The sequence below is a fragment of the Myotis daubentonii genome, chromosome 3 (genome assembly GCF_963259705.1).
Source record: "Myotis daubentonii chromosome 3, mMyoDau2.1, whole genome shotgun sequence".
NCBI classification, from domain to species: Eukaryota; Metazoa; Chordata; class Mammalia; order Chiroptera; family Vespertilionidae; genus Myotis; species Myotis daubentonii.
Genome location: NC_081842.1, coordinates 219,263,701 through 219,287,666, shown reverse-complemented (window position 1 = coordinate 219,287,666; position 23,966 = coordinate 219,263,701). Strand labels below are relative to the sequence as shown.

The window sequence follows — 23,966 nt, the reverse complement described above, 5'->3', positions numbered from 1 at the left end:
GGCCAGCACTCGTCCTGCCTCGGTGCTTGTGTCCAAGGAGACCGACGCGGTGGCCGGTCCAACTTCATTTTATTCCTGACTCGTTTATTAGGCGACTAAGAGGTCGTAGCCTTGTCCTGTGCACCAAAGGGTTGCAGGTTCGATTCCCGGGGGGGGGGGCGGGGGTGCCTATTGATGTCTCTCTCCCTCTCTCTCTCTCTCTCTCTCAAGTCAGTCAGTCCCTGGGTGAGGATTAAAGTAAAAATAAATGAATGAATGAAGAGGTGGTACTGGTGAAGCCAGTGGGTGGAGGAGGCCGGATTTTACATTTCACTGTCTAATTTGGTGGCTTGAATGGGTCTGGTCTTTTTAAAGTTTGCTTTTTATGATGTCTCTTCTGTGGGAAGGTTAAAAAGGTTTGATTTGCAGCAGGATGGAGGCCTCGCCTGAGCGTAGGCGGTCAGCACCCACCCCTTGCCCGGCCACGGCTCCGGCAGCCCCCGGCCGCCCGCCTCTGTTTGCTCATCTGTGAAATGGGCTGTCGGAGGGCAGATGTGGTCACGTGAGCGTGACAGGCGGGGCGGCCGGCCCGGCCCGGAAGCGGCTGTTACCGCCAGAGGCTGGCGTGTGGAGTTTGCATGGGACGTTGTTTTCATATTTTGAATGTGATTTTGAGTTTGGTGTGTTTATCTTTTAGGGCAGTGGTTCTCAACCTTCCTCACGCCGCGGCCCTTTAATACAGCTCCTCACGTTGTGGGGACCCCCAACCATAGCATTATTTTCGTGGCTGCTTCATCACTGTCATGTTGCTACTGTCATGAATCGTAATGTAAATATCTGATATGCAGGATGTATTTTCATGGTTACACATTGAACATAATGAAAGCACAGTGATTCATCACAAAAACAGTATGTAATTATAGATGTGTTTTCCGATGGTCTTAGGTGCTCCCTGTGAAAGGGTCATTCGACACCCAAAGGGGTCGCGACCCACAGGTTGAGAACCACTGCTTTAGGGCATTAACTAGCCCATGTGGTTTAAAAGAGAACAGGGGTCCCTGCCCCCCCCCTCCCCCCCCCGGGGCTCACGTCCAGTCCTAGCAGCTTCTCAGCGTTGGTTTCCAGATTTCTGAGTAACACGTTCACGCCACTGTTTCCAGACTTTTCCGTTTGGGACGTGACGTGGTCCCCTCATTGCAGGACGTGTCCCCTCGGCGCCCCCCCCCCCCCCCCGCCTCCCGCAGGGTCAGCTCCCGTCGACTGTGCAGTCACTGCGCGTTCTCAGGGTCATGCTTTCCTTGCTTAGAGTTTCTGGAGTCCTGTCTCCGATTTGACCGTCATCTTCCCAGCAGACAGGGGCCCCTCGGTGCCTGGGACGCCCCTCCTGTGACCTGGGCCCACCCGGTGCCGTCCGGGGCCCCGATCACTCCTCTGCCGGCTCCGTCCTGAGCCCCCAGTCACCTGGGCCCGAGCTCCAGGGCCGAGGCTCGCGGGGACCCGGGCGGGAGGTCGGCCTCCCCTCGCGTGGGCGGCGCTTCGGCGGCACAGGGCTGCGTTTTCGGTCGGTTTGCATTCACAGGAAGCTGTCGGAGAGGCCCGGGTCCGCCCCCCCCCCCCATGCCGGTCCGCCCTGGGGCCTGGTATCATCCAGCGGGGCTGCCCTTGGGGTGGGGGGCGCGTTTTGTTTTAACAAAAATGTCCCGGTTGCATTCCGGTGCTCTGTGGCGTCTGTGAAGGGACGACGAGGACGCGGTGTTGCTGAGGCGTCGCGGCCGTCGCGGACTCGGGGTGTTAACGGTGTTACGGGCACGGTCGCCCGCCCGGGTGACGCTCACACAGAGCCCGGTGCCGGGACTCCGAGTGCACACATGCTCACACGCGTGGCACGGCGTGTCCTCAGACCGTCAGCCCTGCTTCTAGCGGTGGCTGTCCCGGGTCCTGCCCGTGGTCCCCAGGCCGGCCAGCGACCCGGCCAGACCCCACCTCGGCCGCCACCCCCTTGGCCAGCACGCTTTGTTCATTGTGTCCGTTCTTTGTCACTTGGAGATGCTCGGAGCCGTGCCGGCCGGAGACGGTGCTCCGACCGCAGGACCAGGGCGAGGCCGGTGGCCGTAGCGGCCCCGCACCCCCTCCTGGTGGGACCGCACCCCTGGGGGCAGGGCCAGACCCCAGATCGCTGCTGGGCCATAGTCAGCCCTTGACCAGGGTCAGTCGGCGTCGCAGTGAGGAAGGGCCGCCCCTCCCCTCTGTGTAATGGCACACGCCAGCGTGGTCCGAGGGTCTGAAACCGCCTACTGACGCCCTCTCTGTTGTTGCGGGTTCGAGGCCCACGCTCTCCCACGTGTGGCAGGCGGGGCCCTGTCAGCGGCTCCCAGCGCTTTAAGGTTTTACTGAGTTTGCTGGGGGGGCGTTGGTTATCAGGTGACTCACCACCTGGGGATCGCCTCCCGCGTGCTTTGCCGAGTCTCCCCCTTTCTGAGGATCCCGGGTTCTGGCTCAGGGGCTCCAGGACCGCGCGTGCCCAGGGTCCCCCTCGCGTGCCCTCCGGCCCCTCCAGGCGGGGTCTCTCCCAGGCGCCTCCGGGGGAGAAGGGCACTTGGGAACCAGGGCCCTGGGCGCTCAGGTCCTGGGGACCCAGCCAGACCCTCAGCTCCGCCCCCTTCCTCCCCTCCGGGTGCCGGTCCGGCTCCGCCCGCCCGCCTGTCACTCCCACCGACCAGGACGGGCAGGCCAGCGGGTCTCCCTGTTCCTTGGTCCCGACTGCGTCTGCGCAGGTGGGGTGGGGACGGTGGGCACGTGTCCAGGCGTGAAGGTGGGCGCTGCCCTCCGGGGGTTCACTTGGGTTGATCTGTTTCTGCTTGCGTTCCGACTTAGGGCATTTTCTCCACCCTCTCGGTTGTGTTTTACGTGTGCGCTGTGAGAGACATTTACGTGACTCCAACATGGCGACACGGGAGGACTCCAACATAGAACACTCCTGCGGCCGCCCCCCTCCCCCCGCCCCCCTGCGCTCAGGTCAGTCCCGTGCGGCTCAGCCTTCCTGTGCTGCGAGGTGCGTGCGCCTTCGCTCCTTGCTGCCTGAGGGGAGCTTGTGTCACCCTCTTCTACTTCCTTACACTCACCTTTTTTAAAAATAAGTTTTTACTGATTTCAGAGAGGAAGGGAGAGGGAGAGGGAGAGAAACATTAGTGATGAGAGAATCATCGATTCGCTGCCTCCTGCACACCCCACACTGGGGATCGAGCCCACGACCCGGGCCTGTGCCCTGACCGGGAATCGAACCGTGACCTCCTGGTTCCTAGGTTGACGCTCAACCACTGAGCCATCCGGCCGGGCTCATCTACCTTTTAAAGGTGTGGATGTGGCTACATGTTCACCCTGAGGACAAACCAGAGTGAATGTAGCTTTTTACAGCTCAGCGGCCTCGGCGGCGGCATGAAATCCAGGAAAACAACGTTAGCGAGACTCACCATCCGATGACCCTGTAATGCCTTCTCTCCAGCGTCTTCCAGCTGCGAACGCTGTGCCGGCTCCTGGGACAGGGCTGCAGTGTTCGCTGCAGAGGAACCTCCGAGACCATTGCCTCGGTTTCCCTGTGATGGTCGGAGTTCACCTTTCTTGGCCGTTTAGAACATCCTCTTCTCCCGGCCTCGCACGTGGTGACGGTCGCGTCACACATGGTTCTAGGATACTCTTCAGCGTGGGAGGCCTCGCTGTCGGCCCCTGCGTCCTGGGGGGCTGAGCATGCTCCCCTTTCCCGTGCGGTGACTCCTCTCCCGTTGGTGCCAGGCGATGGCGGCCGCTGCTGTGGTGGGGGAGACGCGGGGAGTGACCCGCTGAGGAGGCGGGTCTGCGTCCTGGAGGCCGGCAGCTCCCGCTCCGTCCAGCCAGGGGCCCAGGTGTCCGCGGCCGGAGCCTCGGCCGGCACAGGTGTGAGGGCTGCCTGGCGGCCGGCACAGGTGTGAGGGCTGCCTGGCGGCCGGCACAGGTGTGAGAGCTTTTTGGCGGCCGGCACAGGTGTGAGGGGCTGCCTGGCGGCCGGCACAGGTGTGAGGGGCTGCCTGGCGGCCGGCACAGGTGTGAGGGGCTGCCTGGCGGCCGGCACAGGTGTGAGGGCTGCCTGGCGGCCGGCACAGGTGTGAGGGCTGCCTGGCGGCTGGCACGCGGTGGCTGCCTGGGCAGGGGCTTGAAGGCGCCTTTGTTCTGACAGCACGGCCCTTGTGAATAGTGGCTTTCTCTCCCCGCCCTGCGCGGTAGGGGGGTGCCTGCCTCAGGCCCGTCCTCTCTCCTTTCGGATGCTCCCCTGCCTGTGACCTCAGCAGTGCGACCCCAGGAAGGTCCAGCTGGGCTTCCTCTCCCTGCCCCAGGCCCCGCCCCCTGCCCCAGGCCCCGCCTCCCTGCCCCAGGCCCCGCCTCCCTGCCCCAGGCCCCGCCCCCGCAAGCGGAAGGAGCCTGTAAACAGCCCCGGGGGCCGCAGGGTGGGGGCCATACCCTCCAGTCACCTCCATCCCTGCCCCTCTGCCACTCATCCCCGCCCTCTCTCTGGTCAGCAGGCCCGTCACGCCCTAGCCCTGCCTCTGCCGGGACAGCCCCTCCCCATGGCCTCTTCTCTCTCCTCCATCCGGGGAGGCTCTGCTTGGGGGTGCCACCCCTACACGAAGGCTCCCCCTCACTTATCCTCTCTCGGCTCCCAGGCTGGGGGACCCCGAGTGTGGCCTCTGAGGGTGGCCCACCCCCCTGACCTCGGGCGTGTCCTGGGCATTGACTGCCCGTCCTTCAGGGAGGGCGGCCCTTCCTGACGGTGATGGAGCCTCACCCAGGGGCCTCCCAGGGGCCCGGCGGGTCGGTCAGGGCGGCGGCAGGAGCCTGGCCGCGTGGTGTCCCGCTGCCACCTGGGTCAGGCGCGGAGTCCGGGCCGCCCGGGGCCTCGCGCTGCGTCTGGGCAGGAGCCGCGGGGACAGGAGGGTGCAGGCAGCTCCGGAGAAAGGACTTTGCTCTTCGCATTGGAAGCAGCGTCTCTGGTTGTAAAGTGACAACAGGAAGCCTGGACGGGCGGTGGCCGGTCAGGAAGCTCGGACTCGCCTGGGGCCTCATGTGCTTCTTAACACGAGGGAGAAATTAGCACATTCACACCAGGGCAGATACCGCTCCTCCCGACGTCGGCGCCCGGTCCGGGTTCTGTCCGGGTGGTGGGTCCGGGAACTTGCCAGCCTCTCCCCGGCCCGGGCAGCGTGTCCCCAGGTCGCCAGCCTCTCCCCGGCCCAGGCAGCGTGTCCCCAGGTTGCCAGCCTCTCCCCGGCCCGGGCAGCGTGCCCCTCAATTCCGTGCTGTTACCAGGCCCGGCCCCGCTGCACACAGCCTGCCCCGGGTGGTGGGGGTGTTTCCTGGCCCTGTCGCCCCCCTGGTGCAGAACCCCAGAACAACACTCTGTCCAGGACGAGAAATAAACACTTTACCATTTAAACGTCTCTGACCGGGAGGCCCTCACGGTAGGTGGGGTCCTTGTCCGCTGGGACACGGGTGCCACACGAACCCCTGCGCCCACCTCTCAGCTCAGGACTGACGGTGGGCGGAGTGTGAGTGACCTGGGAGGACCCGCTGACCCCGGGGATGTGGCCAGAGCGCTGTGCTCCGGGGCCCTGTGCCCCGTGTCCAGAACTTTCCATCTTCCCAAATGGAAACCGTCCCCATCACACTCATCCCGCCTCCCCCAGCCCTGCACCACCGTCCTCTGTCTCTGGACCCGACTCCAGGGCCCCTGGGGGTGGAGTCACAGCCTCTGTCCTTCTGAGCCTGGCTCATGTCACCCCGAGGCCCCGCCCCAGAGCAGGTGTCCGGATCCCCTCCGAAGGCTGAGGAGCCCTCATTGTGCGAAATGCCACATTTGTGTGTATGTGGGTTTTTGTTGTTGTTGTTAATTCTCATATGAGGGTATTTTTTCCATTGCTTTTCAGAGAGAGTGGAAGGGAGGGGGAGAGGGAGAGGGGGAGAGAGAGAGAGAGAGAGAGAGAGAGAGAGAGAGAGAGAGAGAGAAACATTGATGTGAGAGAGAAACACATCGACTGGTTGCCTCCCACATGAGCCCAGACCAGGGCCGGGGATCGAGCCTGCACCCGAGGCCTGTGCCCTTGACCAGAATCAAACCCGGGACCTTCGGTGCACGGGCCGCGTTCTAGCCATCGAGCCACGCCCGCCAGGGCTGAGCTTTGGGATTTTACAGAGACGGCTGGGCCAGGAGGCTGTGGGCGATGTTGGGTGTGACTTCCTGAGCCTCACCGGTTCCCGGGAGTGAACAGAACCGGCAGGGTTCACTCGGGGCCTTAGCTGGTCCGTGTGTGACGGGAGTTTGGACACTTAGTTACTTCTGGGCCTGAGGGGCGGGCTGTCTGAGGCCTGGTGTCCAGGTCAGTGGGCAGTGAGGCCTGGGGAGGTGGCTCCAGGCGCCTGGGGAGGTGGCCCCCACGCGGAGGCCAGATGTGCTTGCCCGACCCTGGCTTTTCCTCCAGCAGAGATGGGGGGGGGGCGGGGGAGGAGGGGACGGGGGTGTAAGGGAGGGGTCCACTCTGACCTTGGTCTCGCTCAGACCCGGGTGCTGGGAGCCCTGGGTGCTGGGAGCCCTCCGTGCTGGGAGCCCTATGTGCTGGGAGCCCCGGGTGCTGGGAGCCCCGGGTGCCGGGAACCCCGGGTGCTGGGAGCCTCCCTGGCACGCAGACTGTGTTCTGCAGCGTTTGGGGGCAGAGCAGCCAGAAAGGCCGATGAGCTAACGTCCGTGCAGAGCTGGCTGCGTGAGCTGCCACAGGGGTGGGTGCTGGCCATGCTGGTGCTGAGCGTGTCCTTTGAGGTCACCGAGCACCGTGCTGACTGAGGGACTGGGCCCATGTGCCCCAAGGGGGTTGGCAGCCAGCCCTTCCGAGAGGCTGGGGGGGGGGGCTTGGGGCGCAGCGAGGAGCAGGCCAGGGAGCAGGCGGGGCTCTGCCTCCTGGCGTCAGTGGCTCCTGCTCGTCCAGCTGACCAAGGTTCCGCTCTCTACGCGGACGTCCAGGTCTCCCCCGCCCTGGCCCTCCCTGACCTGTGTGTGGGTGTCCCAGGGCCTGGGGGGGATTGGGATGCACCCAATCTGGGGGGGCGGTGAGGTGGACTTTGGGGAGACGGCTGAGCCAGCGGCACAGGCTGCCCCCGCCCCCCATCAGGAGCTGGTGGTCTGAGAAAGTTTGTGCCTCGTGGGCCTGGCTCTGTGTACAAAGCAGGACAGGTGTGCACAGTGGACGGGTGTATATGGTGGGACAGCATGCACACGGGGAAGGTGTGCACGGAGGGGCAGGTGTGCATAGCAGGATAGGTGTGCACGGAGGGGCAGGTGTGCACGGAGGGGCAGGTGTGCACGGAGGGGCAGGTGTGCATAGCAGGATAGGTGTGCACGGAGGGGCAGGTGTGCACGGAGGGGCAGGTGTGCACGGAGGGGCAGGTGTGCCGGCTCCTGCAGGTGGCGCTTGGCCTGTGGGAGCCACGCCGCCGCCGCCCTTTTGGGAGCTGAGGGCTGTGCTGGGCGGCCGCCTCACAGCCGCTCCTGCCCCGGAGGCCTCTGTCCGGGTGACCGTGAAGCAGGTTTTCGACTCGGAACCTCCCCGGCCGAACCCACACCCAGCGACAGAGCCCGGGTGCCCTGCCTCTCGGAGACGCCGAGCCAGCCGCCTGCCCCCTCGCAACCGGCTCAGAGGCGCCTGCGCTTGGGCCTAATGACACACCACCCGTCCCTGGGCTGTGATTTGGGCTCCGGGAGGGGCTCGTCGGGAGAAGTGGGTCCCGGAGCCACACAACTCGGGGTCACCTGGCAGCCTCGCCGTCTCCCCTCAGAACGAGCAGTCGCCCTCCCACCCCACACGCAGCAGGAGAGCAGGCTGGTCTCGGTGTGGCACCGGAGTTTCCCTCCTCGGCCCGCCACCCGTCCGTCCGCCCATCCGCCCATCCCTCCCTTCCACGCCCACCAGTGGCGGCCGCCGAGGGCGCAGACGCGCACAGACGGGCAATTTGAAGCTCCAGGTCGCAATTAGTGTGTGTGGCCGTGACCGCGGAGCCGGAGCCGGGGGAAAGGCTGGCTGGGGCAGGTGTGGCTGGCGCCGCGGTCCTAAGGGCCCGAGGGCGCCCTGTGGGGGGGAGCTGGGAGGACGGGATGCCTGGCTGGGGAAGGCGCGGGTGGGGTCCTCCAGGTGTGGGCGCAGCCGTGCCAGGCCCTGGGGTGGGCCGGGGCTGGTGAGAGGCCGGGAGAGCCTTCGGTGCCGGGGCTGCGGGGGGGGGGGGGGGGCCGGGCCCTGGCTGCGTGTTTGTGAGCCTTTGTGCTCACTCAGGGACACCGAAGCCGGGGGGGGGGGGGGGGGGGGGCTGTCTCCTGTCCCCGTAATTGGAGGTCATTGTCCGTGTCTGTTATGCGAGGAGCAGAGCTATTTCGAACTAGAGTTTCAAAGCACAGCCGACCCCTCGCTGCCCAACTCCGTCCGCTGCGCCTGAGTTTTACTCTGCGGTCCTAGCGCTGGCTTTGCGGAAACTTCCAGAATCTGCCGCGTGAAGAGCACGCACATCAGGGACCGGTAGCGGGGCCTTCACGGAGGCGGGGGGTCCTGCGCGTGGCCCTGGTCGCCCGCCACCTGCCGCCCCGCGCCCTCATCCCGGCCCCCAGGCCCGGCCACTGCCCTTTGCTGCTGCCCCTCCCTCCGTGGCCTCCGGGTGGCTCCTGGCTCTGCCTCCCGTCCGCTCCGAGGACAGCCCTTCCCGGTGCAGCTCCTGTCGCCCCCCGTCCCCCCGACCCCCCCTGCCGCCGTGGGAGGATGTGGTGATGGAGCCCTTGGCGGGGTGTCAGCTGGGCTCCCTCCGAGAGGAGAGCAGAGAACGAGGCTGCCCGCCCCTGGCCGGTGGGACTCCGTCCTTCCTGCGTCATTCCCGCCGTCCTTCCCGCCGTCCTTCCCACCGTCCTTCCCGACCGTGAAGCCTCCCGAGCCCCATGAAAACCCTGAGTCTGTGTTTGCTGGTGACACCCTAGAGTTTCCCCGGAAAATTCTTAAAACCTTTCGAAAGGCTGCGTTTCAGAGAAACCGGCCCCGTTTTGTGCTTAATCCCTGAAGCTGTTTTGAATCTCAAACCTGATTTAAGAAATCTGACGAGCTGTGCGGGCGGCTCAGTGGTGGGAGCGTCGTCCGTACACGGGAGGGGGGGGTGGGTTCAGTCCCCGTTCGGGGCGCGTACGGGAGGCAACCAGTGGGTGTTCCTCCCTCACATCCATGTTCCTCTCTCTCTCTCCTTTTGTCTAAAATCAATAAAATCAATAAAGCACTCCCTTGGGCCAGGGTTTAGAAAAAGGAAAGAGCCCTGGCCGGTGTGGCTCAGTGGGTAGAGCGTCGGCCTGCGGACTGAAGGGTCCCAGGTTCGATTCCAGCCAAGGGCACCTGCCTGGGTTGTGGGCTCGGTCCCCGGGGGGGGGCGTGCAGGAGGCAGCGGATCCATGATTCTCTCTCATCATGGATGTTTCTCTCTCCCGCCCCCCCTTCCTCTCTGAAATCAATAAAGAAATATATTTTTAAAAAAAGAAATCTGAAGAGCACACGCCTGGCCGAGCCCTCTCGCTGGGGAGGCTGGTGGCCCCTGCCCTCCAGGGGGGCCCTGGGCCCCGGGCACCTGCGGCCCCTTCCCCTCCTCCCCTTGGATCTTGTCCTGGACCCACTCCTGGGGGCGGGGGGGCGGATGCTCGTTGACTCGTTCTTGTTTTCGTTGTGTTTCCTCGCTCGCTCGCCCACGGGGCCAGGCAGCTTCAGCGGGGCCTGGCCGTGTCGCCACCGGCTGTGGCCCCGGAACAGGCTTCAGGTTCCTCGCGCCGCGTCCCCTTCCCGTGAAACCAGGGCCAGCGGTGCCCCGAGTGGCGGAGCCCCTTCCCCGCTCCCTGCTGCTCCTCGCCCAGCAGTGGCCACGGGGCCCCTCCTGCGTGTCCGTCCTCCCCAGGACAGGGCCCGGGAGGGAGAGCCGTCAGGGACGCCAGCGGACCCAGCGTGGTGCGGACTGGACACACAGAGGGTGCGGACTGGACACACAGTGGGTGCGGACTAGACACAGTGGGTGTGAACTAGACACTGGGTGTGGACTAGACACAGTGGGTGTGGACTAGACACAATGGGTGTGGACTAGACACAGTGGGTGTGGACTAGACACAGTGGGTGTGAACTAGACACTGGGTGTGGACTGGACACACAGTGGGTGTGGACTAGACACAGTGGGTGTGGACTAGACACAGTGGGTGTGGACTGGACACACAGTGGGTGTGGACTAGACACAGTGGGTGTGGACTAGACACAGTGGGTGTGAACTAGACACTGGGTGTGGACTGGACACACAGTGGGTGTGGACTAGACACAGTGGGTGTGGACTAGACACAGTGGGTGTGGACTGGACACACAGTGGGTGTGGACTAGACACAGTGGGTGTGGACTAGACACAGTGGGTGTGAACTAGACACTGGGTGTGGACTGGACACACAGTGGGTGTGGACTAGACACAGTGGGTGTGGACTAGACACAGTGGGTGTGGACTGGACACACAGTGGGTGTGGACTAGACACAGTGGGTGTGGACTAGACACAGTGGGTGTGGACTAGACACACAGTGGGTGTGGACTAGACACCGTGGGTGCGGACTAGACACAGTGGGTGCGGACTGGACACAGTGGGTGTGGACTGGACACAGTGGGTGCGGACTGGACACAGTGGGTGTGGACTAGACACACAGTGGGTGTGGACTAGACACAGTGGGTGTGGACTAGACACACAGTGGGTGTGGACTAGACACCGTGGGTGCGGACTAGACACAGTGGGTGCGGACTGGACACACAGTGGGTGTGGACTAGACACAGTGGGTGTGGACTAGACACCGTGGGTGCGGAATAGACACACAGTGGGTGCGGACTGGACACACAGTGGGTGTGAACTAGACACAGTGGGTGTGGACTAGACACAGTGGGTGCGGACTAGACACACAGTGGGTGCGGACTAGACACAGTGGGTGCGGACTGGACACACAGTGGGTGTGGACTAGACACACAGTGGGTGTGGACTAGACACAGTGGGTGTGGACTAGACACACAGTGGGTGTGGACTAGACACAGTGGGTGTGGACTAGACACAGTGGGTGTGGACTAGACACAGTGGGTGTGGACTAGACACACAGTGGGTGTGGACTAGACACAGTGGGTGTGGACTAGACACACAGTGGGTGTGGAATAGACACAGTGGGTGTGGAATAGACACAGTGGGTGTGGACTAGACACAGTGGGTGTGGACTAGACACAGTGGGTGTGGAATAGACACACAGTGGTTGTGAAGTAGACACACGGTGTGGACTAGACACACGGTGTGGACTAGACACAGTAAATATAAATAGGTGCACAGTTGATAGAGTATCCTCTATCTATACTAATAATAGAGGAATGTGCAAATTGGCTGGGTCGCTGTCACCTAACAACCAATCAGGACAGGGGCGGGGCCGTAGCGGAGAGCTCTCAGCACGCCTGCTCCGGGGGTCCGAAGAGCATGGAGAGGAAGGGAGAGCAGAGAGGCAGTTAGGGGGTCAGGCCAGGAGGGGAGAGCAGTTAGGCAGTTAGGGGATCAGGCCAGGAGGGGAGAGCAGAGAGGGCCATCAGGCCGGCAGGGGAGCAGTTAGGGGGATCAGGCAGACAGGCAGGTGAGCGGTTAGGAGCCAGTGGTTCCAGATTGTGAGAGGGATCCCAGATTGGAGAGGGTGCAGCCGGGCTGGGGGACCCTCCCCCCAACCCCGTGCACGAATTTCATGCACTGGGCCTCTAGTCTATATAATAAAAGCCTAAGCCAGTGGTCGCCAACCTTTCGGACCTCATGGACCACCAGTGGTCCACTGGTAAGCGACCATTACGGTGGAACAACCAGAACGACCGGTCGCTATGATGCGCACTGACCACCAGGGAGCAGACGCTCAATGCAGGAGCTGCCCCCTGATGGTCAGTGAGCTCCCACAGGGGGAGCGCAGCTCAGCCAGGAGCCGGGCTCACGGCTGCTAGTACAGCGGTGGTGGTGGGAGCCTCTCCCGCCTCTGTGTCAGCGCTAAGGAGCAGCCAGCCAAGTGGTAAGGAGCCGTGAGCAGGTGGGCGGTAAGGAGCGAGGGGTCCCGCTCCCCTAAGCCGGCAGGCAGACATCCCCCGAGGGGTCCCGGACTTTGAGAGGGCGCAGGCCGGGCTGAGGGACCACCCCCCCCCCCGTGCATGAATTTTGTGCACCGGGCCTCTAGCCTCTGGTGGTAGATATGCTAGGTCTTCAGTGGATACAGAATAGACACATGGTGGCCACTGAGCTGCTACGTAAGTTACCGAGTAGATGCCTAGTAGGAGGCACACGCGGGTGGACTCACCAGCGTCCGTCCGTCCGGGACCAGTCCCTGTCTGAGGGATGTTTGTCCAGAGGGAGGGCGGTGGGTGGGGGTTGGGAAAACGCCCGGTTTCCTTTCCTCTCTCCTCGTTTCCTCTGGCGCAGACGGAGTGGCCTGTTCGTGGGTGGAGGGGCGTGGCTTCTGTGTGGGCCCCGGCGCCGTCCTCACCGGGACCCCAGCTCCAGGCCTTTCCTGCAGCCTCATCGCCCTCCCCCAGCTCCGTCCTAAGTCCTGGCCAACCTGCACCCCAGGCCCAGGCAGCGCATCGTCCATAAATATTGCAGCAAAGGTTCTAGAAGGCACGCGCCCCGTAACAGCACTCTCACCGGAACCGTCGTGTTTTTACTTTGCTTTTTTATTGCGGCCAGTGACACGGGTGACCCCTACGCCCCCCCCCCCAATTGTCACTTTAAATGTTGCCAAATGGGTAGCGAGGATTCCAGTGTCCCCGACTGTCTCATTTTTTATTTATTTATTTTTTAATATATTTTAGCGATTTTTTTACAGAGAGGAAGGGAGAGGGATAGAGAGTCAGAAACATTGATGAGAGAGAAACATCGATCAGTTGCTTCCTGCACGCCCCCCACTGGGGATGTGCCCGCAACCAAGGGACCGGAATCGAACCCGGGACCCTTCAGTCCGCAGGCCGTCGCTCTATCCACTGAGCCAAACCCGTCAGGGCTCAATTTTTTTTTTTTTAAACGAAGTTTGCTTTTGAGTCAGTTGAGTCGAGGCTGTACCTGCAGCCGGCGGTAGCAGAAGGGTAGCCTTTGGCACCCCCTCGGCCCAGCCCTGGGCGCTCCGCTGTGCAATGGAGCAGTGTCCGCGAGGCCATCGCGCCCTGTCGTCCACGTCACTTCATCCTGGTGTGACCGGTCGAGGTGTGGCATGTTGGGTCCGCACAGGGATCTCCTGCTGCTGCCCTTCTGGTGCCGTGTCCCTGCCCCGTGTCCCCGCCCCGTGTCCCTGCCCCCTGCCAGCCGCCCACCTGCTCTCCATCCCCGCGGCTCCCTCCTCCATCTCGGTCAGCACCTCCTGGTGGTCCCGCTGCTGCTGGGTCACACCTGGGGGGGTGGTCAGGGTCTCTGGGCTGGCCCTGGGTCCCACCAGCCCCTCGATGGCCCTGGTCACTCACCGGCCGGCACTCAGACCATCACCCGCAGAGCTGAGGGTGAGGGGCGGGGAGCTGTCTCCTCCCTGGGCTCAGCCGCACCCCCCCACACCCCACACCCCCACTGGGCCAGCAGCTGTTTCTCCTGGTCCTGGAGGCGGGGTGCGAGATCAGGGCGGGTCTGCGAGGCCTCTTCCTGGTGTGCAGTGCATTTCGTTCTCGTGTTCTCTCTTCTGAGGCCACTGAGCCCGTGCAGGGCCCCGTGGGGACCCCTCACCCCCAAGTCACCCCCAAAGCCCCACCTCCTAGCCCATCACACTTGGGGGTTGGGCTTCAGCCTGGAAAGGGGGGACTCACGTTCAGCCCATAACAGCGGGTGCGGTGGGAACAAAGATGAAGTATTTTGGGGAGCCCCTGGGCCAGGACCACACGGCAGCCAAGAATGGGGTGGGGGTGAGAGCGGGGAGCAGGGGTGGGGGAGACGAGGGAGTGAGGGCTGGGGGAGCTGGTGCCGCCGGGGTCTGCAGAGAACCTGGGTTTTGGGGGGCAGAGGCGGCGATGAGGGGTTCGGGGAGGATGGGGTGTGACCCGAGTCAGGGCTGCCCCCCTCGTCCCTCACGCTGCCGGGCAGGTCGCCACCAGGTGGATGCTGGGACACTCGCCGTCAGCCCTGCCCCCCGACTCTCTGTGGGCCCAGGCCTGCCAGACCCTCTCTGATCCGGGGGGCCAGACGCTTTCCCCACACCCTGCTTCTCAGTCTGTGATTCTCCTCTCGGGGTTCACGCACCGGGCACGTGTCCAGCTCCTGTCCGGCCCTCAGGACGTTCCCACGTGGAAAAGACCCGCGTGGGGCGAGGACAGGACGCCTCCTCCCAGGGGAGCGAGCCCCAGCCATCGTGGTTGGGTGTCTCCCTCTGCGGGGCACTGAGGTCCGCGTCAGGCAGGTCTGCGTCCCGTTTCCTCGGCAACAGGAGTTCCCAGCAGGCAGTGGGCCTGAGACTGCGAGCTGGCAGGGGCGAGGGGAGGTGGGTGTGGACATGAGGAGGGGAGGCGGCTCTTGCAGGGGGTGGTTCGAGGGGCGGTAGGTGGGTCTGTGGTGGTGGGGGGGGGTCAAAGTCAAGGGAAGAGGACCCGCACCTTCGAGGGCAGGGAGATGATGGAGTCCAAGAGGGGACCCCTGGTTTATAGTCGACGCTCAACCACTGAGCCACCCCCGCTGGCTCTCCCACCATCAGTCCCTGCTCAGCGTTTGGGGGAGGAGCAGGCAGAAAGGCGATAAGCTGGCGTCCGTGCGGAGCTGGTGTGTGCGAGTTGTCGCACGGGTGGGTGCTAGCAGGGCACATGCCGGGTGGCCGGCTCGGTCCCCGGTGGGGGGCGTGCAGGAGGCAGCCGATCCAGGATTCTCTCTCTTCGTTGCTTTTCTGTCTCTCTCTCTTCCTCTCCCTTCCTCTCTAGAATCAATAAAATATATTTTTTAAAAAAAGAAGGGAGGAGGAAGTTAAGAGCTGGCAGGACTCTGTAGGCTGGCCCTGGTGCTGGGACTTCGTGGGGGTGATGACGAACGGGCCCTCCTCCCTCTGAGCCCTGAGTCTCGCCTCCCATCACATGCAAACCCTTTGCCCTGTGGTGGGGCTCCTGTCGTCCGTCCTTCCCACACCAGGCCGTGGGAAGCTCCTCTTTTTTAAATAAAGCTTTATTGTTGAAAGTATTACATGTTCCCCTTTTCCCCCAGCCACCGCCTTGCCCCAGGCCCTCACCACCCCACTGTCCGTGCCCGTGGGCCGTGCATATGTGCACACAAGGTCTTTGGTTGATCGCCTCCCACCCACCCAGCTCCCCCAGCTCCCCTCCGAGATGCCGCCCTCTGTCCCTGCTTCCGTGGCTCTGGATCCACTCCGTTCACATATGTGACTGAGATGCCACATGGGTGAGGCCGCGTGACACGTGTCCTTCTCTGACGGACTGATGTCACTTAGCATGATCTAGCCAGGCCCCTCCCTGCCGTCTCAGAGGGTAAGAGGCCCTTCTTTACGGCTGGAAGCTCCTCCTCTCTGCCCGCTGGGCAGGTGTGTGTGTGGGTCGTGGCCTCCGTGTGCTTGCCCACGCCGGCCGACAGCACGTGGCGCCCGCGTCTGTGGAGTGCTGGCCGGGTCTTCGGCCCAGTTTCAAATCAGCCTGTTTTTTTAAAAGCAGTTTAATTGGGCTGCTCGCCGCTCTCACTGGCACTGGCTCGCGGGGGCTCCGTGCGTTTCGGGGGTGAGTCTTGTGCTTTCCCGCGAGGGAATCCCCTGGACCGGGCGCTGCTCCGGGGATGGAGCCCGCTACCCGGGCCTGTGCTCTGACCAGGATCGAGCCGTGACCTCCTGGTTCACAGGTTGACCCTCAACCCCTGAGCCCCGCCAACCGGGCTTTGAGGATCTTTTAAAAGCCGAAATCGTGTTTATTAACAGTTCATTTCTTTATTGTCTTTAAACACTTTCGATACCTGTAGATATTGAATTACTGTCGGGGATGTGTTTTCTGTTAATTTTCCTGGTTTCTTTTCATGTTTTCTGCTTTTTATGTTAGTTAATATCAGGTGCTACCGATTTAGGATCGTTCTGTCTGTCTTTCGAACGGACACTTTCATCATCGCGAACTCTTGTCTTCAACATGACACGGATGACGAGCACGTCCGACTCCGTGGGCTGATGTTAACGTTACACCCGCTGGGCATGGGGTGGGGGGCGCTCGTGTTTATGAGGCGTATGTCTCTCCACCCTCTTACCTCCACCGTCTCTGTGTCTTGATTTGGAAACGGCTCTGAGCGCGGAAGGGAGCCGTTTTAGTCTGACAGAGGCTGACAGTCACGGCTTTCGCTGCAGCCTTTCGTCCGTCCGTCCGTCCGTTTACACTTAGGGTCGTACGTCAAGTTGCTGTTGGAAACGTAAAGTGTGTCGTTGCCTCTTCGTTTGTGATCGGCCTTCGGGTCCTCGGTTTCAATCAGGTGTTACTCTCTCCCCTCCCTTTCCTTAGCTTTGTTAAGTGCTCTGTATGTTTTAAAGATTCTGGCTTCCTGAGAAATGAGAAGGCACGTTCTTGACTCTTGGAACGACGGGCCTTCGAGGATCGCTCTGCTGACTCCCAGGAAGGCAGAACCTTGTAACCTTACTACATGCTCTCTTTTAAAAAAATATATTTTATTGATTTTTTACAGAGAGGAGGGGAGAGAGAGAGCTAGAAACATGGATGAGAGAGAAACATCGATCAGCCGCCTCCTGCACACTCCTGACTGGGGATGTGCCCGCAACCCAGGTACATGCCCTTGACCGGAATGGAACCCGGCACCCTTCAGTCCGCAGGCCGACGCTCCATCCACTGAGCCACACCGGTCAGGGATTACTCCACTCTCTCGATCCCCCATCGGTTTTCATGCTGCTGTTACGTGTGGAGAGTCTGCGCGTGCTTTAAACCCCACAGCCACCGCCGCTAATATCCGCGAAGGAGCATCCGTCAGATTCGCCCCGTGAGCTCGCTGCTTCCTGCCGGGAGCCTCGGCCGGGACCCTGCCCTCCTGCCGGTTCACTGCCTGCCCCGTCCCCCAGCTCCGCCTGCTGACCGGGAGCTGCGTGTCCTTTCTGTGAAAGGTCTTTCTTCTGCCTTCGCTGGCGAGGACGTTCTCCGCCGGGCGTGGCCTCGGGTGACTTGGGCCGTGGCACTGCCTGTGGGCCTCCCTCCTGGGCTCTGTGTCCATGGAGCGTCGCCAGCCGACATGGCGCCGGCCCCTCGAAGGCGATGCCTCTCTTTCCTCGGCTGCGTTGGAAACGTCCTCGTCCTTCCGTTCGCAGCCTCGCGGGGGCGGCGGTGAGGCGGGGGTGAGGCGGGGTGAGGCGGGGGTGAGGCGGGATGAGGTGGGGGGTGGGGGCCTGAGTTGTCCTGACTCGTCGGGCCGGCCAGCCCTGTGGACCTGGGGCATGATGTCTGCGTCGCTTTTGCAGGAGAGCAGCCGGCGTCTTCTCAGATGTGGCCCTGCTCACGCTCCTCGCTCCCCGGCCTGTGTCCGCGTCTTCCCCGAATCGCATCGCTCCTTCCCTCTTTTCCTTCCTGCCTCCACCTGGGGCCTCCGACCACCCTCTCTTGTCTAATCTGCTTTTTTAAAAAAAAAAAAAACCCATAAAACTATGTTTTTATTGATTTCAGAGAGAAAGGGAGAGAGATAGAAACGTCAGTGATGAGAGAGAATCATGGATCGGCTGCCTCCTGCACGCCCCCCACACCGGGGATGGAGCCCACAACCGGGGCATGGGCCCTTGATTGGAATCGAACCCAGGACCCTTCAGTCCGTAGATCTATGCTCTAGCCACTGAGCCACACCGGCCAAGGCAGTGATTGCCATTTTTGATTGAATATTTGCCTAGAATGAGCTGACGGTGCACCTCACTCTGGGGAGACGGTGGCCCTGCCCTCCTGGGCGCAGAATTCATGGAAGTCGCTCCCCAGGAGGGAGCTGGCCTGGAGGCGTGGCCACCCCATGTGGCTGCACCCCTCCCTGTGGCTGCCCCGCTCCCTTGGTCCGCGGGCTCCTCACCGCCCCGTGGCCGTGCTTGGCGCTGTCCCCTTGCCGCGTCCCAGGCGCCTGGCTGGGCTGGGCTGGGCTGGTCGCCCGGCGGCTGCCCGTCCTCAGGAACAGGAGGCCTCGACTGCCGCCCCACGCGCTCCGGACGAGGCAGGGCCACGTGCGAGCCTGGGGCGCGCACTGTGCTTCGCAGCCTGTTGCTCTCAGTTCCGTTTCTTTAAATGTATTTTCTTCGCCTTGTCAGAGCCGTCAAGACGCCAGATTGCCATGGCGACGGCTGGTTAAAATCCCCGCAGCGTCCTAATTATAGGCTCTCAGCCCGGCGATGAGCCACTTTGGGGGCCGTGGAGCGGAGGCTGAGGGGGAAGCCAGCGCCGACAGCTGCCGCAGCAGCCACCACCGCTGGCCGGAGCCACCGCGCCCGCGGGCGGGACCGCGCCTTCCCACAGCGGCGCTCAGAGCGACACGGGGCCAGGGTGGCCGCCAGGCCGTGCACAGGGAGTGGCCGGGGCTCCTCCAGGGCGCTGAGCGGCCGTCCCCCATGTCCCGTCCCCAGGAGGCCATTCCCGTTCGCCCACGTGTCTGTGGCCCGTTTCCCACGGCGTCTCCTCCGTGGAGATGAGTCCAGGGAGACGGTGGACGTGGCTGGGCACATGGCCGCACGGCCGCTGTCCCCGGTGCCCACCCCCCGTCAGCGCCCACACGCCTTCCTTCTCCCGGGAACTTTTCTCATGTGGCTGTCGCTTCCCAGGAACAGGGCTGTGGCTCGCTCGCTCTCTCTCTCTCTCTCTCTCTCTCTCTCTCTCTCTCTTTTTTTTAATCCTCACATGAGGGTATTTTCCATTGATTTTTAGAGAGAGTCGGGGAGAGGGAAAGACCCAGAGACACATCGACGTGAGAGAGACTTCGATGGGTTGCCTCCTGCAGGCGCCCCTACCAGGGCCCGGGCTGGGGAGGACCCTGCACCCGAGGTCCATGCCCTTGACCCGACTCGAAACCGGGACCCTTCTGTCCGCAGGCCGACGCTCTACCCACTGAGCCCACCCGGCTCGGCTCTCCTGTTCCTACGAAGACACGTGTCCCATCAGAGGCCTCGCCCCTCACAGGCCCCCCCCAAACGCAGCCGCCCGCTCAGGGCATCCCCCTGCGGCTCAGGGCGTCCCCCTGCGGCTCAGGGCGTCCCAGACGGATTGGGGACGGACATTCAGCTTCACGGGGACCCAGGGCTCTCACCGCGGATCCGTCACTCATGTTCCGCGCCCGCGGGTCCCGCCCCGTCCCCGCGCTGGCCCGGCCTGTGTGTCTCCCTCGGCCTCTGCCAGGAGGGCTCGGTTTCCGTTCCGCAGCTTTAAGCGGCTTGGACACCCGGTGGCGTGGTCAGACTCTGACCTGTCGCGTGCGCGGGCGGAGGGCAGAGCCAGCGCCTTGAGGTGGTGTGTCCCCCGACCTGCCCAGCCCCCCGGCCATCCCTGCCTCGGCCCCTGCGCCCTGCTCCCTCGCTCTGGGGGGGGGGGGGGGACGCTCACTCCTGTGGACGTGAGCAGGGATCCGCCGTGGACGAGGTTCTCCCAGAACAAGCCGGGGGGGGGGGGTCTGGGCAGAGGGCCTGGGGGGTCAGGGGCAGGCTGATGGGGGGCAGGTGGGACGAGGGGCACGTGGACAAGTGACCCCAAGCTGAGCCTGAGGTGTGAGCCCCACGTGGTGGGGAGGACGGTGCTCGCTCTGCCCCCAGCCCCGCCCTGGTCTCCCCTGGGTGTGGAGCCCTCGAGGGAGGGCCAGGCCACGCGGCCCCCACCTTGGCTGTGGCTCCTGCCCCCCAGGTACCCAGCCGCATGGCCCTGACCGATCTGTGAAAGGGAGAAGCAGGTCTGTGCTCGCCGTGACCGGATTCCGGCAATTCACGCCCGGGCCAGTCACTTGCTTGTTTTAAAAGCACCCTGTCATCGTCACCGTTTCCACATTCGCGCCCCCCCCCCCCCCGTCCAGCCCCCCAAGGTCTCCCCTGCGGGCTGTGAGCTAGAGCTGCTGGCGGAAGGCGCTGCTTCACACGCCCGTGTCAAAGGGGCTGGGGCGCAGGGCTCACTCTCTGGGACCAGAACCGGGTCCCAGTGCTGCCCCGGGAGAGGGCTCCCCACTCCCCTTCCTGGGACTTGGTCGCATGCGTGTCGGGAAAGTGGCGTTCGATGACGGGATCCTTCTTTTGCTTCCCCTGCCCCGGGGTTTGTTGGGCTGGGGACCCTCAGGGGCTCGTGTCTGGGGGGCTGGGCCGCGCTGGGCGGCACTGTGGCCAGGCTCACTGGGCCGCGTGGCAGCTGCTGCCCCTGGGTGGGCGGACGCATAAATCTCACCTGAGATCGAGTCTCGTCGTCCCGGGTACGAGGCGCCCGGTGTCCCTGCCGGAGCGAAGGGGTCACAGGAGGCGGGAGGCCACGGTCTTGGATGGTCCCTCAGCCTGACCCTGGCGGGTGCCTGCCCTGCAGCATCGGGCTGCTGTCTGGGCCCGTCTGTCCTCCCCCCGGGGCTGTGGGGGGGCCACGTGGGGAGGGTGCAGGAGGGAGCTGCTTGCTGTCGTTGCGCCTGCCTCCCAGGCCCTGGCCGCCCGATAGCAGCCTGTCCCGAAGGCACCTGCTCACAACCTTCCCGTGTCCTTTCCAGAATCCATCTACCGCCGCGGAGCCCGAAGATGGAGGAAGCTGTACCGCGCCAACGGCCACCTCTTCCAAGCCAAGCGCTTTAACAGGGTGAGCACTGCCCCCCTGGATGTGGGCTCTGGCTGTTGTGTGCCAAGTGCTGGGTGCTGAGTGCTCCGTGCTGAGTGCTGAGTGCTCTGTGCCGAGTGCTGAGTACTCCATGCCGAGTGCTCTGTGCCGAGTGCTGAGTACTCCGTGCCGAGTGCTCTGTGCTGAATGCTGAGTGCTCCGTGCTGAGTGCTGAGTGCTCTGTGCCGAGTGCTGTGTACCCCTGTCGCCGCCTGTTGAGAGGCCACTGGCCCAGGAGCGGGCGCGTCCGAGAGGGCTGGCCCTGACCTCGTGGTGTAGGATTTGACCAGTTTTCTTAAATGAGCTCCAACCAGGCTGTGGGTACAGGTGCCCCCTTTTATTTGCGACCCTCTCAGCAGAGAGAAATGTGTTTAAAATGACAAGAGAAACGGAAACCTGTACATGAGTTACGGCTGGAAAGTTCTAGCTGGGAAGCGTGGGGGCCTGGGCGCGGGTGGGCGAGCCGTGGCCGGCGCTGAGACCAGCTTCATGCTCACACGTGGAACAGCTCACACTCAGGGCCCGTACAGCGGACGGTGACCCTCAGGGTCAGTTTAGGACCATGAAGAACAAAGGGGGCCATTGAAGATCGACAAAGTCCCGGGAAAAACAGAGGTGACCATGTTCCCGTGGCCGTCACAGTGCCAGGCAGGCCCGTTCTCCCTCGGTGCCCACGGCTGCTCCGCTCCAGCCCTCCTCCCTGCCGGGGGGGGGATGGGGGGGCCCCTGCTCGTCACCCCTGCCCGCAGGCCGTCCCCTCGGGGCCACAGGTCCCCCCACGTGGATGGGCGGAGGGGGGCTCCTGAGCCCAGGCCACCTGCTGCCCCAGCTCCACGCCATCTTCTGAGAGAATCGCCGGAGGGGCCGCTGGCCCGGGGTTCGCTGGTCCCTCCGGGCGCGTGGGCTCTGGAGCACCAGGCCTGGCCTCAGGCGCCTGTTGTCCCCCCGCAGAGAGCGTACTGCGGCCAGTGCAGCGAGAGGATATGGGGCCTCGCCAGGCAGGGCTACCGGTGCGTCAACTGCAAACTGCTGGTGCATAAGCGCTGCCACGTGCTCGTCCCGCTGACCTGCCAGAGGCATATGGTGAGTATGGCCCTGCCTGGCCCCGCCCCCTCCCTCCCCCTCCCCATCCCCTCCCTGCCCCCCCCTCCTTCCCCCCCATCCCCATCCCTTCTCTGCCCCCACCCTGGTCCCTGCCATGGAGGACATGAGAGGAGGGGGCGCCTGTGGGCACAGAGGGTGGCCCCAGCAAGCAGTCGGGGACAGGACCCCCTTGCCGAGCCCTGAGAGCCCCCGGTGCCCTTGGGGAGCCTGGGGCCCTCTGCGGCTCTGGGCTGGGTGTGGGGGTGAGCTGTGGGGTGAACCCCGTGCTGCCGGGAGTCGGGGCTCGCCCGCCTGGTGCCCGGCCCCTCGGCGCTGCTGGCTGTGTGCACAGCTGGCTCCGTCGCCATGGGGGCGGGAAAGACGCCTCTGGGGCTGGCGCCGGAGCCGGTCTCGGTCTTGCTCTCGGCTCCTTGCACTGTGGCTGCCCAAGTCCACAGGGGGCCCCTTCCCTGGGCCCCGAGGTCGGTGGGCAACCTTTTCCTGCCCGGGCCATTTGGGCATTTGTGACGTCATCCTCGGGCCATACCACATCCTCAGCTTGAAAACGAGCCTCTTCGATTTGGCCGAGCGATTACCTCACCCTCATGCCCGGCAGGGCCAGACCCAGCGACTTCATAGGCCTCGCCTGCCCGCGGGCCGGACGCTCCCCGCCCCTGTCCTAGGGGGTCCCTAGGCCCACGTTCGCTCAGAGATGAGTTCAGCCTCAAAGACCAGCCAGTCCCCAGGCCAAGGGAGCCCACGCAGGCGCCCAGGTGACCGCCCGCGGGGAGCTGCCTCCATTGTGACGTCAGCGTGTGGAACCCCGTGAGCCGGACGTGGGCTCAGCCTGCCTGGGGCTGACATGCGCAGAAGCCGCAGTGAGGGCGGGGGCGGGGGCCGAGCCTTCGGGAAAAGTGCCCGTCGTGCCCAGCACCTGCCTGGCAGGCCGCCCCCCGGGGCGCGGAGCGGGCACCTCTGCCAGTGGCATCACAGGTCCCTGCAGTGCGACCAGGTAGCAGTTGGCAGGATGAGTGTTAGGACACACGTACGATGTGCATGTTTTCTTTTTAAACGTTTTTCATCGGTTTCAGAGAGAGGAAGGGAAAGGGAGAGGGAGAGGGGGATGGAAATACAATGATGAGAGCATCGATCGGCTGCCTCCTGCACGCCCCCCACTGGGGATCGAGCCCGCAACCCGGCCTGTGCCTTTGCCTGGAATCGATCTGTGACCTCCTGGTTCATCGTCGACGCTCACCCCTGAGCCGGCCGGCCGGCCAGCGTGTATGCTCTAATGGGAGCTTTGCCGCCTCCCGTCTCAGAGCTGCGGCTCCTGCCTTGACGCCTGCGCCCCGGGGGGCCTCTCCCCGCAGGATCCCGTCATGCCGTCCCAGGAGCCTCCGGTAGATGACAAGGACGACGACGTGGACCTGGCTCCCGAGGAGACCGATGGCAGTAAGCGCTTCCTGCCCCGGGCGCCGGGCGCTGCCGCCCTGGTGCCCGCTGGCCCCCCCTTCCTGACCCCATCTGCCCTCTCCGGGACCAGGTCGGCGGTGAGGCCCCCATGGTGGGGCCGAGACACGCTCTCCGGGGCCTTCCCTGGGCCCCACGTCTCCCCGAGTGGCTGCCGTGGGACCCCGCTCCCCTCTGCGCCTGCAGGGGCGTCTGCAAGGCGCTTGGTGTGGCAGCCACCGCGCCGGCCCCTCCACTCGGCTGCGGCGGGCGGCTGGGCCTCGGGGGAAAGGCCGCTGGGCGTGCGTTGCAGCTCCCGGGGTTTTGCAGGGGTTTTGTTGGTGGGGACAGGCTCCCCGATCCCAGGAGCCCTTCGGGGTGAAAGGAGACCAGGCTCTTCTCTTAGCACAGCAGCTCCACAGAGGAAACTCCTAACAGCAGTTACCCACCCACCCACCTGCCCGTCCATCACCCATCATCTGTCATTCACTCACCGACCCATCCCTTATCCACCACCCACCCACCCATCCATTATTCACTCATCCACCTACCCATCCATCCACCATCCACCATCCCCACCACCCACCACCCATCCA

General features: G+C 63.9%; 1 protein-coding gene across 3 annotated transcripts in view; it reads left to right on the top strand.

Annotated features, from left to right (window-relative positions):
* PRKCZ (protein kinase C zeta) overlaps positions 1 to 23,966 on the top strand; it is a 56,846-nt gene that overhangs the window by 13,712 nt on the left and 19,168 nt on the right. For all 3 annotated transcript variants that reach the window (XM_059691541.1, XM_059691542.1, XM_059691543.1), the window contains 3 exons: positions 20,735 to 20,820; positions 21,790 to 21,921; positions 23,292 to 23,373. In XM_059691541.1, coding sequence (XP_059547524.1) covers positions 20,735 to 20,820; positions 21,790 to 21,921; positions 23,292 to 23,373 — 300 coding nt within the window. The remainder of the gene's footprint in view (positions 1 to 20,734; positions 20,821 to 21,789; positions 21,922 to 23,291; positions 23,374 to 23,966) is intronic.